The 19,957-nt window shown below is 55.3% G+C and overlaps 1 protein-coding gene across 22 annotated transcripts in view; it reads right to left on the bottom strand.

The window, feature by feature from the left end:
• The window catches only part of CTBP2 (C-terminal binding protein 2), a 166,114-nt gene that overhangs the window by 23,369 nt on the left and 122,788 nt on the right, over positions 1 to 19,957 (bottom strand). For 5 of the 22 annotated variants that reach the window (XM_070254238.1, XM_070254149.1, XM_070254191.1 and 2 more), the window contains one exon: positions 6,947 to 7,096. The exons of 16 other annotated variants lie outside the window; for them this stretch is intronic. Coding sequence is in view for 1 of the 6 variants with exons in the window: in XM_070253704.1 (XP_070109805.1) it covers positions 2,457 to 2,649 (193 nt within the window). In the remaining 5 variants the exon portion in view is untranslated. Of the gene's footprint in view, positions 1 to 2,456; positions 2,665 to 6,946; positions 7,097 to 19,957 lie in introns of those variants that run through there. One more of the 22 variants, XM_070253704.1, reaches the window with a different exon arrangement.

Raw genomic sequence — 19,957 nt, 5'->3', positions numbered from 1 at the left:
GACCTCCTGGGAAGGCACTGTGCCTCTCACGTTCACGCCGGAACCTGAGACCCCCGTGCACTGAGGCACCTGGGGAGGAAGGACCACAGAGTGAGAAGCCCGGCCGTTCCGGCTGAGGCAGGCGAGGCCCCGCAGACCGTCCGCCGCTGCTGAGCTCAGAGCCGCCTGCAAGCCAGGGAGTTCTGGAGTGATCTGTTACGCAGCAACAGCTAACATGTGCTCAGGAAGGCAAGGTCAAGGCGGTCAGCACTCACCATGTGCTCCATGACCAGACAGAGAACACAGACAGACGGACCCAGTGCTGATGCAGCAGGAACCCCAGGAAGCATGTCCCCGGGCCTTGCCGGGACAGATGAAGGCCCTGTACTTTTTGAATTTATTTATTTATTTTTCTGGCGAGGAAGACTGTTGCTAACACCTGTGCCAATCTTCCTCTATTTTGTATGTGGGACGCCGCCAGAGCGTCGCTTGATGACTGGTATGTAGGTCCGCACCAGGAATCCAAACCTGCGAACCCCGGGCGGCTGAAGCAGAGCGCACTAACTTAACGCCTACACCACGGGGTGGCTCAACCCTGTATTTTTATAAACTCAGAAGCGAGAGCCTTCTGGGGAGCCCACCAAGCGTGGGGATGAGGCGGCGCCCCAGGCAGGGTTTGCAGGAGTGCGATTCATTACCACGGCAGCCTTCCGTGAGGGCTGGAGCCCCTTTCTCCATCCCTCAGTGATGGGTGAGCCTGCTTCACCACCACGGCAGACTCAGAGCAGCCTTCTCCACCGCCCGGCCAACACAAGGCTTCAGGATGCTGGAGGGGCCTTTGGAAACAGCGTTCCTCTCCTCTCACTTTCCTGGATGAAGCCCTGTTCTCAGACCTCTCCCAGGAACATGCTAGAACGCCTCCCTGTCTGGTGCTAAATCTTAGGGTCAGGTGACTCAGAGCCTCGTGTCAGAGATCTCTCTTCCTCTGGAAGGAAGCTTTCAGAGCTTCTCTTCATTCCACAGCTGGGACGCCAAGGCCCAGGAAGATGACAGGGTCCACAGGCACCCGACAGGTGAGCAGTGGGTCTGTGAGCAGATCTGAGCTCCGCATGTCACCACACTAGGCCGGCTAAGCGCTCGCCCAGCAGAAAACTATTTAACTCAACTCTGACTGAGGGCTGGCCCCAAGCCACGTGCTGGAAAAAACGGCAGGAATAAAGAACAAGATAGAACAACCTGGCTTAAAACCAGCGCAGGTGAATAAAAAGGAACGAATACTTTCTAAAATAAGAAAGTGGCAACTGGCTGCACCCTCACCAACTATAGGCACTGTGCAAATTTCCTCTAGTGACGAGTGGTACAACCAGGTAGGAAACAAGCTCCAGACAGACCCTGCACACGCAGCCCAGCCACTCCTCATTCTGGAGCACCAGCCACCTGGACTCAGCTTGGTCTCCCGAGGTCAGGTTCTTCTCCTGAGCCACGAGTACACGAACCACTGCACTGTTCACATCAGAAAAAAACGAGTGTGGGAAAACCTGGCCTAACCAGCTCTCTGGGCACCCAGGGGCTGGGCTGTTGGGGGTGACCCACACTCAGTGGGCTCCCCAGAAGGCCAGGTGGGTCCCACAGGGGCCTGGTTTTAAACCGCTCCTCTGTTCTGATTTTAGCATCCTCTGCAAAGTCAGCTGGAGGCACAGTGGAGAGGCGGCCACGGGAACGCCGTGGTAAGTAGATTAGCTTCTTAAATAAAACATGGATCTTAACGAGTCATGGCCCCCAAGGAGGATGCTCTCAGGCCATCTCTCTTGTGGCTCAGGTAACAGCTAGACAGAGAGTGGGCCAAGCAGGAGGCTCACAGGCTCCCACGTCTCCACCCAACCAGCTGAGTGAGGCTGGTGCTCCCAGGAGCCTGGGCAGTGCCCTCCCCACCCCATGGCTCGCTGGGTGACCGCAGTGTGTGTGTGTGTGTCGGGGAGGGAGGGAGGGTGTGGATGTGCACGCACACGGGCAGTGTCCTCTGGAGTGGAAGCAGATGTCCAGACTTATGCCACAACATCTAGTTAAAAAGAAAAGGAGAACTTCCGTGCCTCCAGAAAGACCAGCATATGCTGTCACTTTAACCAGCTCCTCAGAGCACCCCAGGAAGCTGTGCTGGCAGCCTGAACTGTGCAGTGTCCACATCACACCAGGGACCCTGAACAGAGAAACGCGACAGATACTTTCCCTTTTCCAACAGAGCTTAAAGCAAAAACAAACCCAAGAACCACTGTGTCGCTCATCTGAAACGATTCTCTTAGGCCCTCGCACGCCGGCCCTGCGGGCTCTTGAGAAGTCCGGACACCTCCTGCTCTGCTGTGCTGGACGCACCCTCCCAAGGGCGGCTCCTGGTTTTCAGTGTTGGGGCTCTGTCACCCTTGCCAGTCCCAAAGGACCCTCCTCTGTTCCTGGTGAATCCCTCTGCCCCGACACAGTACCTGATGGTCTGGAAAGCAGGTGTTTTCCACCGGGGTGGGCTGACCACCACCCACTCGGACCCTCCCGACTGACCAGGCCCAAAAGGAGGAAGGACGCCAGTGAAAACCACACATGCCCCTTGGAAGACACTTCCACAGAGCAGCAGCCAAGAACGTGAGGCTCCGCTTCTATTTTTGGTAAAATGTGATCCATGTCGTGTATTTCCTCAAAGGCCCAGCCTCATGTGGGTGGTCCCAGAGCACTGGAGAAGGGAGGAGGGGATGGAGGGGCGTGGCTCTGGCCCAAGAGCAGCAGACACCGGGCTTGGGGAACAGCGATCCCCAGCAAGGACCCACTGGCTTCCCGTCCAGGTGAGCTTACACAACTCACCTTTCCACTTCACAGTCCATGAAGGGCCAGGCAATCGCTATCCTATGCACGGGCCTGGGGATCACCTCAGCTGCCCCTTCTGAGCACCTCCTCTGCACCTCGTATCCAATAAACAGCTCCGACAGAATCCTCTGGAACATGTTCTCTTACTGCCAGGCACGCCAGGGGTCAGATGACACTCACAGCCACCTGTGCCTCCCCCACACCCTTCCTCCTTGTGGCAGCCCCTCCAAGCCTCTGTTGAACAGACGAGCCTCAGGACTTCACCAAAGACTACACGGCTAAAGGCTAAGAACCTCTCAGGACAAAAGGGGCTCCCAGGAGACTAGCTAAGACCCTGGGGAACAAGTTTGCAGGTCCCAACTTCCATGAGGGCGCTGACCGAAAAGCCAGGGCTCAGCTGGTCAAGTGAACGCACTGCTCCCTGGCCAGTGCCCACCTTGGTTTCCTGGGCTGCTGGCCAGCGGTTCTGCACGACAAGAGGGCTGCGACTGGCCGTGAGGTCAGCCGAGGGCATCCTGGGCCTGTTCTCCCCGGGGGGGGGGCACTCTCTGGTTCCAGCTCACATCCCAGGATCCCTGAGATTCTGACTCAAGCATCTGGTTTCAAAGCCCTGAGCTGCTCTGGAGCTCGCTGGAGAGACCACCAGGAACACGCACCCTCTGCTCAGCCTCACCTGCAGATCAAAATCTTGTCTGCAGCCAGGAGGTCTCCTCCGCCGCAGTAATTAGACCAGACTTTACAAGGATGTGCCTGGAAACTGGGACACACCTGACACTGGCCTAAAGTTTTAAAACAGTAAGCCACATGGCCGGCACCACTGTTCTCAGACATTTCTTAACTGATTTTCAATATTTTATTGCATTAATAAAATCATCTGTGCACCCAAAGCCAGAACACACATGGAAACCAAGGTTTGGGTGACTGGGAGTGGTAAACAGGCAACCCCCACACTGTCCATGTGGGCCCACATCACAAGGCCCATCCTATCGGTCCACAACTTTAGATGGAAGCCGTGCTGCGCAGCTCTCTTGCACCTTTTCATTTAAACCCTTGTGAAAACCCACTCCGGGAGGCACTGTTCCGTTTTACCAATGAGGAAGCGGAGACTGAGAGGTGGGACACACTCGTCCAAGGTCACAGAGAGAACAAGTGGTGGGGCCAGGACTTGAACCCACGTTGTTACAATCCCAGGGCTCACCATAGAGCAACCAGAGACAGCCAGTCCATGCCCACTTGTCACTCCCACACCTCCCTGGGGACCAGCTCAACTCAGCACAACTGGGCACCAGACAGCCACAAATACCAGGCCGGGCGCTGGGACCCGTGGGCTAAGGGAGGGGGTCCGTAAGCTCCCCTCCGCCTGCAGCACCCTGTCCATCAATCACAGATACTCGGCTCGAAATTCACCAAATCAAGAGCCGCTGCCTGGGGTTTCTCACCACAGGGGTGGACCCCTGCCTTTGGGGTCGCTCTCGATTTTCTGGCCTGAGAACTGAATATCAGGGTGGGAACTGTCATCCTACATAATCCTGTAGCACCAGGGAAGAAAGATGCAAACCCTCCCTCCTCAGTACCTTCCAAGCTGAGATGCCTCCCAGGGCCCACCCTACCCCTCCAGTCTGCTGGTTGCCCCTGGTGCCCTAGAACCACGGAGCCCGGGAGGCCACACCCAGGAAAGTCCGAGAATCCCACAGGACGGTGAGCAATGGTGGGTGCACAGGCCCCACTCCCCAAGCCACTCTCAGGGACACACCGTCACTTCTCAGAGTGCCCTTTGACCCAACACACAGCCATAGACCTGGCTGATAAGAAACCTGGCCGCAGGAAATGTCAGCTTGGCCCTTGACCCCTGCCCCTAAAATCCCAGGACTCCACAAACACATGCTTTTCCTTGCAGGAAGCAACCTGATGGGGCCTCTGGCACGTGTTCCAGCTGCTCTGCACCTTGAGTCCGTGGGCCGCCAGGCAGGGCCTGCTCAGGCTCGGAAGGAAAAAGCGCTTCCCCCAGGGTCTGGGGACAGAACGAGCCCAGAGGACTGAGCTTCAACCTGCTCAGGGCCACGTGGCTAGGACAGCGAGAGCCGGGCCGCAGCCGATCACAGCTGTCCAGGGCTGCAGGCCTCTTGTGTCCAGCCAGCACCAGCAGCCGTGGTCAGAGTGGGGCACGCAGTTCCGTCTCCTTGAAACTGCAGCTGGAGAGATGGCGAAGCCACCAGGCCTTGTCCAAGAGGACAGAGCTGAGAAAAGCGAGCCTTTGCCGCCCAGAGCCACCCACGCCAGGCATTTTCCTAGAAACCCCCAGGGCGTAGGGTGCTCACCAGTGCCCACGTGTCCGTTCCTTGGCTTTCAATTAGACTGAGGGAAAAACGTCCCACAGCCTTTGGCAGCAGCTCTGGGCAGTTTAGCTGAGCCTGGAACAGCTTTGCAGAGCAGTCCCCGGACAGCCAGCTCGGCCACCTCCGCCGTTCCTGCTCTGAGAGTCACTCGCCGTTCAGCTCATCGGCGGTGCTGGACCTCATGCAGCAAGGTGGAAAACCAGCCTCGCAAGCGTGCGAATGACACAGAAGGAGAAACAAGCCACGCGGGCATGGACCCGGTCCCCGCCTTCTCTCCGAATTGGCTGTGACAGCCAGAGCCACATCCCAGATGGGAGGGCAATCGCTGGTTCTCGGATGGACACAAAAATCAGCAGAGCCCCAAACACCACGAGCAAGGAACTCAAAGCCGTTTTCCGAAATGGCGCCTGTCCGAGTGCTGGGGATCAGAAGTCCGCACCCTCGGTCCAGGGCGGCCGAGGCGGGACGCGGGGCCTGCTGTCCTGTCTCTCTCCTCGAGGCCGAGGGACTGGCTGCCCCGGTGCCGCCTTTCAGCCCCAGCTGTGCCCAGGAAGGCGCCACCCGCCACGGGGTGTTTCGTTTGAGTATGTCTCCCATTCTAAGAATGTGCCCACAGCAACAATAGAAGAGGGCGTTTGAGAAAAATAAGAAAGAAAGATGAGAAAAGAAAGAAGGGGCACCAGAGGGGGCTGGAGGAGGCAAGCGCCACATACCCACCGGCTGGCCCGCCCACAGGAACCCCAGTAGGTCAAGGTCAACCCACCACCCCACGGACGTGCCTCCCCACCTCTCGCGGCCACCAAGTATTAGAGGGCCCTCCCACCCAGCAGGGGGGCTTCATACAGTCTGGGGGGACAAGGAGGGTGAACTGTGTGGGCATGGTGAGGCTGGGGAAGCCCTTGGAGGGGTCCCTGACCAGGCTGAAGACACCCCCACTCCTCCTGGTACCCGGGCGTCCCGCGGCCCCGGAGCAGCCGGGGAAGGACCCTGCCCCTGCAGGCTGGCCGCACCAGGTCCTTCCGAGGCCAGAGCCGGGTCGTCCCTCGGGGAGCAGGCCTGCCCACGTGTGCCCGCGCCCTCCTGGGTCGCTGCCTCAGCCACTGGCTTGCCCCCTGGAATCAGATGGAAGGACTCCACCGGCGCTTCTGAGAAATGGACACCAGGCACTCCTCCCCGCAGGGCCCTGGATGAGCCCGGAGAGGCAGCCCTCTTCTCTAACTGTACTGCCTGGGCCACGTGCCCACAAAAACAAGACCGCCCTGCTTCCTGGCTAGAGGGGCCACCAAGGCCGGGACAGGGACGGAGGCCCAAGTCTTCTAGCAAACTCAGGTTTTCATGCGGCCCTAAACCAAAAAGGAAAGTGATTCTTAAGGAACCTTTAACAGGCTTGCTGGCCGGTGGGCCGGCGGCCAAGCGTGCTGCTGCCCTCAGGCCCCAGAGTCGCCAGGAAGCTGCTTTTCTCCAACACAACAGCTGGTCGGACGTCCCCTCCCTGCTCTTTTCCTCTACAACTTTTTCTTAAAATCCAACCACTTCTAAAGCGTTCCAGGCTCAAAGCCCAGTTCACAGGAAAATACTAGAACCCATCACAAAGTCACATTTATTCCCTCAAATAAAAAGCATCTAATAGAAAAATCCCCAGTGGGGAAGCTGGTTAGGTTGCGAGGCCAGCTTTGAGCACTGTAGACCCACGGGGATCGGACCGGCCCACGCTGGGCGGCTGGCGACAGCGTTCACCTCTTCAGGCAGGGCCCCTGCACCTGAGAAGACTCGCCACTTGCCTGCAGACTTGGCTGCCTCTCCGGAGGTGCCGGCCCGAGGGAGAAGCAGGCACCCCAGGGAGCATTCACTGTCAGCTCAGAAGCAGCCCAGCCCAGTCACACGGCACATCGGAGCTCAGCAACTTCAACTGGATGAGGTCCTGGTGAAAACTAACAAAATTTTAATAAACATTAGAAGACAACACACAGGAGGCTTCAGGAGGCAGCTGAGCCTGTAAACGGGAAGGTGCAGGTTGGGGCATGGGACGAGGAGGTGACATAAGAAAGCAAACTGCAAACACAGAGCTGAGGCCACTTCTTTGGACAGGTGGTCAAAGGCAGGGGACATTCACCTCAGGACTGCTCAAATAAGGCTTCTGAGCAGTAGGTTTGTCAGTCCTATCTTATGCACAATGTGAATCCTTTAAGTGATCTGATTTCCCTCTTTGCATTTGTTGCTAGGAAGCTCAGAGTGCCATTCCTTGTGCACAGGACTGCAGGGAATGCTGTGTTCTCAGCCAGCTTCATCTTTTCCTGTGCTTACGTCTGTCTACTCAATTTTACCCTTGTGTGTGTTAGAACCATTCCTGACAGTTAGGTTTAAATCCTCTTAGGACCAAGAACATTTACACTCCACTTAATCATCTGGAAGAATGAATATCCTTAACTCTCCCAAGAGGCAGCACAGTACAGAGAAAGGGGCTCAGCTCTGCAGCCGCACAGCCTGGGTCCAAGTGCAGCCTGCAGGTCACCTGCCAGGAACAGGCGAGCACCCAGCAGGTGCTCACGAAGCCAGGCGAGCAGTGAGCTTAGTCATCAGCTCCTGGCGTGATGAAGTCCTTGGAGCCCTCTCGGGGGGCCCATCACCCCAATGTCACACCTGGGGAAGTGAGCCTCAGAGCACCTCAAGACTCCTGCTCTGGAATCACCCACTCATCCTCTTTCCTCGTGCTGACATGGACCTCGGCTTCCAGCGTGGACTGGTGGCCCCTCCCTGACTTTACGTCACTGTTGATCTCCCCATGCTGTCCTACAATGCTGTGCTTGGTGGTACCCCATGGCACAGTGACCAGTCACAGGTCTGCAGTTAGACAGGCTGGCTTCAAGTCTCAGCTCTGCTGTGTGAATTAGGGAACAGTACTGAGCTGTCTGAGCCACAGACTTTTCATCTTAAAAGGGGAAATGCCCAGAATCTTCCCAGGGATTCAGATGGTTATTGATAAAGCTTGTCAAACACTCTAGATGGGTGACAATTACTATAGTTTACTGGCCTAAGTAAGCCCTGGATTCTCTCAGGCTGGCTCCCCTGACCCCAGTCCTGGTAGAGGGGAAAGAGACACATCGGGGGCAGCTTGGGTCAGACGCCCCCAGTGGCACTTCACGCACCTGTGATGGGAACCCAGGAGTCAGAGATTCCTGCTGCCCTCCCTCCCGCGGAGCACAGCCCGGAGCCCTCATTGTTCCTACAAACTCGGCCCCAGAGTTCCTGCTCACAGGGCCCTCTGGTCTTCACACCACGAGTTGTTCCACTTACATTTGCAAACCCTTCCTGGGATCAATTGTCAACCGCTCTCGGGAGAACGTGTCCCCAGGGCCTCTCGGTGGGCAAGGGCGTTTACAGGTTTGATTTGATGCTCTCCTAAAAACTTGGTGAAAGCTGTTTCATTCACATGCTGCACGCACACTGCCATTTGGCTCAACGTGACGGCAGCAACCCTTCCCGCTCCCTGAGCAGCGGGGGGAGCAAGCAAGTGAACAGTCTTGTTTTTTTGCCTTTACAGGAAAAAAGACTGGAAAGTCCTCTGCGTAGGGCCGCCTCCGAGGGGGTAAAACACACCAACAGCAGCACAGTAATTCAATTACATTCAGCTTCCAGATTGCTAACGCGGGCTAATCAGTTACGGATTACAAGTATCATTTCTCTTTCACAAACGTAAAAAAAAAAAAGTCTCCCACGTACCAGTAAGGAATCTGTGAAACAGCTTTAGAATTCTTGCCTCGTATTATCTTGCAGACAAGAAAGGGGCTCCAAACACCTGGAAACCTGCCCTGTTAACTAACAGATGTTGATTTCCTCTTTTAAAAAACCGTCTCTCTTCCTTACGAGGCTGGTTGCCAAACACACTATGTCTGGTGCGCGGCTCCACCATGGGGCTGGCCCCTCACCTGGCTCAGCCCTGTGAAAACATCAGCTGACGGTGCTGGGACAGCTGGTCACCCCTGAGCAAGAGAACACAGCTGGAGCCCAGCCTCACACCATATATAAGTTAACTCACGATGGTTCAAAGATCTAAATCTAAGAGCTAACACCATAAAACTCCTGGGAAGAAAACAGGCACAGATCTTCATGAGCTTGGATTATGACACCAAAAGCTCAAGAAACCCAAGAAAGAAACAAATAAATTGGACTTTAAAATTTTCAAAATGGAAACTTTCATGCTTCAAGGACAATATCAAGAAAGTGAAAAGAAACACAGAATGGGAAAAAATATTTTCAAATCACATGCCTGATACCAAAAGCCAACGAGGACTTCTGGCCTCGCCTCCCAGGCCCCATGGCTCATGGAGACCCAGGTCAAGCGAGGTCCACAAAGCGGAATGCAACTCGGAGAGCCCAGGGCGGGCAGCGCACGCTGGAGAGAAGGCTCACGGCACAAAGTAACACGCTGAAGGGGTCTGGTGGCTTCTCCTTTTCTCGGCCAGATAACGCACTGGCGCTGACTGGGCCTGTGATGCGGCTCGGGCCCTTGTGCCCCGCTCCGCACGTCTTCCAGGAGAATCTGACCCCCACCATGAACGAGACTGCCGCCTGGGAGAGGCAATCGGCTCCGGAGGAATGTGGGGTGGAAGAGATACTCAAACACAAAACTCTTATTTAGAGACCAAAGTCGAATTCAACGGGCTGCTTCCTGAAGGCAGAGGCGGGCGACAGGCCCTGGTGGATGAGGCTCCGCTCTTTCTACATGGAGCTGCTATCCATCCCAGGAAGACGAAACGTCCAGCTGGAGATGAGAAGGGTGACGGGCAACTTGTGCCCACTCGGGCCACTGGAAAGGGAGCTCGAGTAGAGCTGGCCAGTGCCCCGGCCGCAGTCTCAGCTCCTTCCCCCGTGACAACACTGACCAATCCCTTTAAACTAACTCACAAGAGAGCACAGCGAGGACCAACTCGTTAACCGCCTTCTCTGTGGCCCAGACCATTAGGCAGAAAACCTGCAGTGATCTCGCAGCCCTCCCAGCGGGCCAGGAGCCCACTGTCCCCGGGAGGCAAGACTGGGGGTCACACCCATGTCCCCATGTGACTCCCCAGACCACACCCCTCGTACAATCATTGACACACACCCTTGAGGGGGGGTCTGAGCTGTCACGGGGAGACGAGCCCTACAAGAGTTGAGTTCATAGAAACTCCCAGATACGCAGTTTTGTGAAAGGCCCATGAGGCTTGTCCGACTCAGGGCAGCCCTCACGCAGGGACGTCTTCTCCAGGCTGCCTGACCTCTGCCCACCCCGACACTGTCCTCCACAAACAGAAGCAGCAAGTCTGCACCCAAAGTCAAAGGAGGCTACTTTGAGGGGCACAGAGCTGGGGGACAAGCCCGGCCTCTGCCCCCCTCAAATGCCCCACCACGCAGCAGCATACTGTCTCCCAGCCTGAGAAGTGGCCAAGAGACAATGACGATGGTAAAAGCACCATTTTCAAATGAGCCCAGCCTCTAGGCAAGGCCAAGCAGGTTTAATGACCTCAATACTCAAGTTACTCCTTCCTCTGCTCACTGCATTCCCACACGCTCACGAGGTAGGTTTAATGCCTATCCTCCTTAGACAGGGAAATAGAAACAGAGAACTCAATACACTTGCCCGAAGACACACAGCAGGCTGTACATCTTTGAGTCACACATTCAACTACCTTACGTTCCTGGGTCGAAATCATTCCTGGGGTGCCTGGCTTTTCTGGGAGTCCAATAAGGGACCCGAGAAACTCAGACTCAGCCCAATAAAACCAGCTACAAGAACAAAGGGCAAGGCCAAGTTCAGATTGAGGTTAGCCAGGAAGGAGCAAATGACCAAGGTCCAAATTCTTCCGGGCACTGACAGGTGGGAGAAAATCGTTCCCGCTCAGGGAACATAGCAGAGTCAACAGTGGTGGCCCAGAATGACAAAATCAATCCAGCAAGCTCCCAACAGACAGCAGGAAGCATGGGGGCACTAAGAGGGCAGGGAATGGCCACATGCAGGGCCTTGAATGCAGAGGCCAGGGCAGGTGACCACCAGGGGGCACCCTGAATTCGGAGAACCATGAATCAGAGAGTGAGGTTTTACTCCAAGTATGTGCTCAGTGGTCAGCCCGAAAGACCGACAGAGCACAAAAGCCAAGAGAAGGCCCGTCGATTTACTGATGTTGGACGTGCTGCAGTGCAGGGGTTTTACTTGGCAAGGATGTCATGTCAGCACCTTGGAAGTACACGGCGCCTCCACAGAGCCTGAGCGGGAAGGGATGGTGTGCCAAAAGGGCCCTGGCCAGAGGCAGAGGAGAGGCCTGGCTGGGTGGCCTCGCACAAGCCCCACGCCTGCTTTAGGAGAATGGAAGTTCTTGACCATGGAGGTGTAGGCCACTCTGCATGAAAAAATCTGGGAGATGCCCCAGTCACAAACCAACAGCCAGGACCTTGGCAGGCTACAGGAGGGCGGGACCCCCACACACAGGTCTCCACCTCCTCGGGCTGGTATGAGCAGTGCCCCATCCTCCTGGCCCGACCACGACGGCTGCAGTTTGACGGCCATTCTGGAGCATGTGCCCTGCCCTCAGCCTTCCCGCCAGTGCACACAGGCTCCTTAGGAATGCTTTCCCAAGCCTCCAGGCTCCAGAGGGCCCTATGTTTTCGGGTCGTGGTGATCCCCTCTTCCAGCCCCCAGGTTTGGGTCTCATCCACTTGTGGGTGCCAAGCACCTGACCCGGGGCCGGCACAGAGCAGGGGCTTGGTCAATACTGAAAGATCAGCGAGCCTGCACCGAGCTCACGCCCCGCCTCCTGGGTCAGGGGGCTGCATCGGGTCTCCGGCCCTGGCCAGCAGCCTGGGAGAGGTCTCTCCACCCCTTACCCGTCTCTTCAGCCAGACCATACAAGCAGTGCCGGGCTCACCTCCCCGCTGCTCTGCAGGCCAGTTCGGGGTTGGGTCCCCACACCCCACCTGCACAGGTCCCCATGCGCTGAGATGGGGCAGCCAGGAGAACCTACCCTTCCTGGGCTGGCTCTGCTTTGGGGGTGGGACATAGGTGAGATCTGGGAGCGGGGAGTTCTTTAGGGCCTTCTGGTGGCCTTCTCCAGCCTCCCCCCAGACCGACAGTGTGTGAGTCATGTCCTCAAGACCAACGAACCGTCTGCTCCCCTACCCACCAGCACAGATCTTCCTGATAGCCAAGGATGAGAAGGAGTCACCGGGTGGGCACCGGCCCAACAGGATGCACCTGCTCTGGCGATTCCGAGATGACTACAGGTTTTCTTCAGGGGGGACCGCCTACCATGGAGACCAGGTGTGCGCACCTATGGCGCCAGAAGCCAGTGCCACGTTAGCAGCACGCAAAACAAGGCCACATGAGTGACGAGATCTGGTGACAGATAAAACCAGCCTCTTCTACCGCCCCAGTGTAAACGGGCCACGGACACTTCCTGTCCTGTGGACAGCGCCCCTGGTGACGAGATGAGTGCTGCAAAAGCACTGAAATCTAGCTTGCATCCAGAAAAATGACTGGAAGGAAACAGAAAAACGGCAGAGAGTGGGCTGGGGGGCTGCCCTTCCCTTGTGGGAAACAGCGCTGGGTCTGGCCCTCGGCTGAGCCCTGTGCAGCCTAAGGGCTCTGCTGTATTTTGGGAGGACAGAAATACGAAAATGGCTGCAGCATTGTTGTCTACATGACATGCCCTGCTGCATCCGTCACAGGGACAGCTCCGGTGACAGCAAACCTTTGGCCGAGGTCGACACCACGTGATGTGGGGGAGGGGGCATCACTGGGTTACAGCCACTGCCGGAAGGTTCTAGAGCTTGTGCCAGTCAACCAGGTCAGTGTGTGATCGACAGCAGATCCAGCAGGTGCTGACGCTCACGCGGGGCCGACATGCAGCCCCAGTAATCCCGAGTCACGTGGGGCTGGCGGGCTGCACCAGGGTCCCTCCATGCCTGGTCACCCTGACCTGCCCGGTCCCCAGACTAGCAAACAGGAGCTTCTCGTTTATACGAACCAAGCCAACCGCGATGAAGCAGGTAGTTCAGCTCACAGACCGAGAAAAGCAAATGTATGTTAAAATATCCAAAGCACATAAAAATAAAACCAGGCACTTAAAAACAAACACACCGCGCACTGTAAACACACAGATTGCCTCTCCAAAAGGAGAGAAGACAGTCCACTGCCTAGGCATTGATTCCCCGCCCCTCCAGATCACAGGGAAACATCAGGCGAAGACCCAAACGAAGATTTATTCATGCTGGTTGTGCCGCAAATGACCAGGGTGGCTAGATCTAGATTTACAGAGAGCTGTCTCCCATTTCAGCCCCGCTCAGCAGCCGAGGCAAGGTGGGGCTCCGGGCACAAGCTTCCAGTTTCTAGACCTGAGGTCTGCGGTGCTTTCCTTAAAGGTAAACGTTACCCTCTTGGGGTCCAAGCGGCTCGCCAGGAGCATGGCTGTAGGTTCCAACAGATCCGAATCTGGCTGTTGATTCTACCAAGGTTGCCACACAAAACGCCATTTATACAGGCTGAAAGCTCCCGGGAAGCCACGCTCCTACCCCAGCCCCTGACACACTGCTTTTGGGGGAGGGTTATAATGAGACGTGGAATGTATGAGAAGGAACGAGGAGGAAAACGGCAGCTACAGGACGGACCGTATGACAGAAATTTATTTGCTGGCAGACTTCCGACTGCAGACTCTCTTGGCACTGGCTTGCTGCCATGCAAATGAAACAAAAATCAATATCCTTTGGTCTGCAAAACAGTGTGTTAACAATCACACTCCTAACAACTTAAATATCTCCCTCACCCCACACCCGAATAGCAGTGAACGTTTTTGTTAGGAGGCAGTGCAAAATTAACAGAAAGAGAAGAAAATAAGGCAATTTAACAGGTCTTCCTTCAGCAAAACCTTTCCAGGACTTCAACGAGGAGATAATCTTTCTGTGATTATGACCAAACCCTCCCGTTGCTTAGCAACACATAATTAAGGAATATGTTTTCAGATCCGCTTTGCAAGCCCGGCCATTATCAGATGAAATTACTGGAGCAACAAATGTCAGCGCCATGCAAATTAGTTGGTTGCAAAGAAAGAATGTTTGACTGTGAGGGAGAAGGCAAAGGCCCTCGGAAAAATTATCTGACTTTTCTTCTGTCGCACACTGACTACAGAAAGTCAAATAAATTCTACGACTGGACTCAAAAAAAAAATCCACAGGAAGCAAAACCAGAAGCCATGTTGAGAGACAACAGGAAAATTCAACTAGTTACTCAATCTTCCTTTGGAAATAAGAAAGAAAAATGCCTGGAGGTCAAGCTGTAATACAACAATAGCCATTTTAGTCTATGAGTAGCCCAATCATCACCAGCTCCCCCAGCATGAGAGAGAAAACTAATGCAGCCTCTCACAGATGCAAGTGGAGCGTCCCGGGACCCACCCACCACAGCTGTTTAAGGCGTATTTTCTAAAAGGTACATCTTATTTTTACCCCACTGCCTCCAGCCTATAATACTAGCTGTTTAGAAAAAAACTCATTTAAAAGGGACTCAGTTTTCTAAATTATGTTGGGGAGGGTAGTGGAAGAAAAGGAAGGAAACTGATTTTCAGCTTAAATTGTCAGTCAAGTTTCTCGAGCTAAAATAAAAATTCTAAGTATTGTTCAGAGGATATCTACCTACAAGTTTACCCACAACGCCCAAGGAAACGTACGCAGTACATGACATTTGTCTCACGTTTTGAAGAGAACCACCTAGGATCGCTCTCTTCCCTCAGCGTGGAAATATATTCTTCCCCGCGAGTAAGCAGAATTCCCAACTCTATTTTCCAATATGTGAGACTACGTCTGTTTTTGAAATGGGGTTCTACGGGATTTCACCATGTGGCTTTGTTTTAACACACAAGCCTGGAGTCATAATGCTTTGAGCTCTACGGCAGGTAGTTTCACCTCTGCTAATGCGTGTAGACCCTTCAGAGGTGCATTGCCACACTATAATGCACTTCTAACGGCATGTGAACAATGCACAACTCACGGAAGAATTGGGTAAATATCCCTGCCTTCTCCAAAGCCACTGAAAGTGAACTGGAGCAAACACCACCCCTCATAGGCTGATGGTTTCATTCTGTTCTGAATGGTCCTGGGTTTCTCCCAGAAACACAGTTGTGTTTCACCACCATAAAGGGAAATCCACAAATCAACTTGAGCTCAACTAGAGAAAGGGGAGGCAATGCTGTTCCAGTGGGTCAGCCTGAACCGCAAATCCACTTCACCCAAGAGAACCCCTGTCAACTGGCTGGCCGCGGTGTCTTGTTTGGTGGAGTGTGCGTGTGTGCGTATACGTGCGAGTCAGGATGTGGGTCTGGTCTCCAGAGAGCAACAAAAACGTGAGGACTCACTGTCCTGCGCTTGAACCCCCACCTGCACTATCCCCTCAATGTCCTAAGCGAGAAAAGGCAGGGAGGGGTGCATTACTTGGTTCCGGAGCAAGCATGGTGGACACGATGATGGGGGCCCCCGTCCGCCGGGCCACCTTCTGGTAGGAGGACTGAGGTGTGTGGAGGCTCTGGCTGGCTGGCGGCAGGGTGGATGGCTCCACGGGGACACCGGGCTTCCGCAGGAGCTGGGGGCTGCCGTGGGGGCTGGGCAGGGGAGACGCGGCCACACTGCGCTCCCGCTTCAGCAGTTCCATGGGCACCGTGTAGGCTGTGGAGTAGGCTGTTCTGGGGCCTGGATGAAGGGCGGTCGCAGGACCTGGGTTTATCAAGGCCACGCCAGCCTGAGGGGCATATGTGGGGCCCAGCCGGGCTGTCAAGGTGCAAGGGGCAGGAGAGCTATACCCAGAGTTAGAGGGGAAGTGGGGGGCCTGGGCTCCCACCCCAGGGGCAGAGTAGGTAGCCGCCGTCTCTAGGAGGTGCTGGGATGGTGCACTGGAGGGGCGGCGAGCCAGGTCTCCAGCTCGGGGGGACGCCGCCTGCAGGGGACCCACAGGCTGGGGCTGCATGGCTGAGGCACCCAGAGAAGACAAGTCACTGTGGAGCTCACTTCGGTGGCTGAAGCTGCTGGAGCGTGTCCGGGGCGGGGGGCCCGCCCGGCCTTGCCTCCGCAACTGCATCTCAGTCCTGCAGCTGCTGGCCAGGCGGCTCAGGACGCGGGCCTGGCCCAGGTTGGGCGCGACGCACTTGATGTCCGCCTCCTCCATCGTGGCCAGGACGGCTGGAGAGTCAAAGCCCTGCTGCAGCAGTGACACCAGCGTGGCCTCTGCCACACCCTCAGCCCGCAGGAGGGCCAGGAACTCAGGCATCACAGTCCTCTTGCCCCCAGGTCCCCGGAAGGTGGACAGGTCAGCCTCACAATTCTCATAAGCCACCTTGGAGCGCATACTTTCCTGGGCAAGGCCGTAGCCCCGGTTCAGCGTGCCTGGGGCTGCCCCTGGGCCACCCTCGGAGGCGGCAGCCGGGCCGGAGTCCATGACCAGGCACGTGGGGGCTGCCTGTCTGGCGGAGGCCGAGTCCGCAGGCCTCTCGCCAATGTCATTGTAGACCTGGCTGGAGGGATAGGAGGGGGCCTCGTAGCGGCCATCGGCCAGCTCCGCTGCATACCGCGCAGGCGCCGGGGCCCTGCTCTGTGTCCGCTGCCCCTGAGGGATAATTTTACCTCCAGGATCGCGGTACAGGTGACCAGTGTCCTGCAGGGCAGGGACCCGGCCTTGCACTTGATCCCACATCATTCTGCTGCCAAGCACTCCGTAACTGGGCAGCAAGTGGCCGAGTCCCGGGTCTCGAGGGTGGCGAGGCTCTTTGGGTGGCCGAGTGGCTCCGGACGGGTCACCGTAGTAATCCCGAGGCAGCAGGCCACCGCGAGCAGACATCACTGCCTGTCTGCTGTCGTAAAAGGTGAAGTCGGGAACGGAACTCTTCCTTCCGGCGCCCGAATGGTACAAGGCCTCTGGGGGGAGGCAGGGCTCGGCGGCCCCGGGCATGGCGGCGACCTGCAGCCCGGGGTTCGGCTGCTCATACCACGGTCCCTCTCCGCCTCCGTCCGTCAGAGAGCTGCTCCTCCCCGGAGCCTCGGCGATCTCCCAGGGGCCCTCGTACCACCCGGCAGCATCCCAGCTCTGTGAACGCCCAATATTTATATGCCTGCTGGGAACCGGCATTGGAAAAAAGATGAGTGCGGCCGAGGCAGAGGAGGAAGCCTCTCTTTATAAATCTTCAATTACATACATCAAAACCAGACCTGGCTGGATTCTAACCCTTCCGAGACGGCAGGAACAACCAACTGGGGGTTTCCTATTTCAAAGTATGGCCTAAATTATTAATCCTCTGAAACCTTAGTAGACAAAACACAACACTCACGGTAACTTTGCCTCACTCCCCAACGGTGGCACGAGAGGTCTTTTCTTTACGGCTCAGTCCCAGAAAGGAGGCTGCACCGAGCCTGCTGGGGGCCCCTCCCCGGCGTGCTCACATGGACCTCGGCTCTCTCAGCGTGCGGATTAGGAGCTAAATAAAACCCCTAAAGCTTTTGTTCCATGTGACATCTCGTTAGACTGATGGAGCTGGCTGCCGGCTCCGTCCAGGCCTCCCGACCTACAACGGGGAATTATAGTCACACTGAGGCCATGGCTTATCTCTCTCGTCCTCACCAGGGTACTTTTGGGATGAGCACTACCTCCCCCTCCCAAAGGCGCCTCCCCGCGACCTGCCTCGGAGCGCCTAAAAGTGACAGAAGGAAAATAGAAAAAGACCGCTTTCATGTCAATTCAATCTTAATCCACCCTGATGAAATGTTAATCCATTGCACACGGCCAGGAACAAATTAAATGTGAACAGGCAGGCAGGATAAAACGAGAAAGTCTCACACACGGTTCTAGAACACAAGGTGCCCTGAGAAGTGGGCCAGCTCTGCAGCCCGATGCTTCGCCAACACTGACATCTGGCTCTGGGATGAGGCTTTGGTTATGAATCAAGCGGGTTACACTGCTCCAGTCCACATGGATCCTTCACCTTATTATTGTAAAACACAGACCCCTTCATGCTGCCAGGAAAAAAAATCAACCACTGTGTGTGTAATCTAGAATTTATCATTTCAAGACTGTAATAGAGCTCTACGACTAAACCCGAATATTACGAAGCAAAACGAGGAGACGTGGCTGCCTCTGAAGGACCTCTTCATTTAAATCTGTTCTCAAGGAAAGTGTAACTCCAGCAGGCACGGCCCGGCTTAGATCTTGCGGATGATTTTCCATATTCCCGTGGATTAGGACTTTAGGTAGCCTACCAGTGACTTTAGCTCAATAATGCAAAGCACAGCAGTTCCTTAGATGAAGGAACGGCCCAAACAGGAGGATCAAAGGATTTCCTTAAACACACAGATGGGGGGTCGGCTCCGAGGTTGAGCGGTTCAGTTCGCGCGCTTCACTTAGGCTGTGGCGGCCCAGGCTTCACTGGTTCGGATCCTGGGTGCGGACGTGGCACTGCTCGTCAGGCCACACTGAGGCGGCGTCCCACAGGCCACAACTAGAAGGACCCACAACTAAAATATACAACTATGTGCTGGGGGGATTTGGGGAGAAAAAGCAGAAAACAAAAAAACAAAAACCACATAGATGGGTCCCGGAGAAGCAACTGCACAAACCAATGCTGCAGGTTCTGCCCCTCTGACTGTGGGACGCCCGTGACAAAGAAGGCACAAGAAAAACGCAAGGTGGTCATCGGGGAGCTGCCAAGGCTGTGTACAACCAGGACATTTTAAAATGAGGTAACGGGCACATTTGCAGCCATTAAACCTGAGTGTTTTGAATTCATTCACATCTCTCTCAATCTAAGATTCAACTGGAATCTTCAACTAAAGAGAAATACTAGTCATTAAAAAATTTCTTCTAATGTGAGAAGTAGAAGTTTCACCTGTGAGAGAAGAGAGTGGGTACAAGTCTGTTTCCAGGAACTGGAGGTACACAGTAATGCAAGACAGTTCATAAGGGCAGTGCCTGCCCCACCTCCCCATGTCCTGATCGACATATTAAACTTCGGGATAAACTCTGTTTAAACCAACACGACTCCCCCCGCCAAAGAGTGCTGGTCCCCTAAAGCCAGAGCTTCTGTGATCGCTGATGGACTGTTGAGGAGCTAGCCCAAGTAGTGCTCCGAGATGCAGCCCAGGAACCCCAGAGTCCATTAGTTAAACACCAGGGCCCCCACTTCTGATCCCAAAATGCCAACAGGCCATCAAGTCATCTCAGAAAAACGCCCTGGCCGGCGAAGAGACCCAAACCCTCCCTCAGGCTCCTCCACCTCCTATGATGCATGAAAAGAAAAAAGAAGAAAACTTAACAAGCCACACTGTGCAAGGTTGGGTTTCCATGTTTAAAAGAAGTCTGCTGGCGCCAATTTCTGCAACTCCTCTGCTGGCACATTTGCAATCACGGGCTGAATGGCCCGGGCAGGGGAGACGGAGGAAACAGGCCTGGCCACACACAAGACAATATTTACACATCTCCCCAACAAGCCTGAGGATGTGTTCACTTAGAAGATACATCAAAAAGGACAGGAAAACGTTACAGACCTCAAACTAAATGGAAATAGCACTATTTGGTTACAGTGCATCATTTCCCGGCACCACTGGGCTGCCAGGGGGTCGGCCAGGGAGCTGGCGGGCTGGGCAGGCCCAACTTCCATAGGTTTTCTCCTCTTCTGGGCACCACCGTTCAGAACCCGGGCAGAGAAAGGAGAGGGCTGAGATAAAGATGGAACGGTCTCACTGGGAACCCTGCTACGAATGAAGACAAAGAGATGGGTTTGCGTGGAAACAAG

The sequence above is a fragment of the Equus caballus genome, chromosome 1 (assembly GCF_041296265.1).
Source record: "Equus caballus isolate H_3958 breed thoroughbred chromosome 1, TB-T2T, whole genome shotgun sequence".
NCBI classification, from domain to species: Eukaryota; Metazoa; Chordata; class Mammalia; order Perissodactyla; family Equidae; genus Equus; species Equus caballus.
The sequence above is the reverse complement of the archived record's forward strand: the minus strand, read 5'-3'. Positions and strand labels throughout refer to the sequence as shown.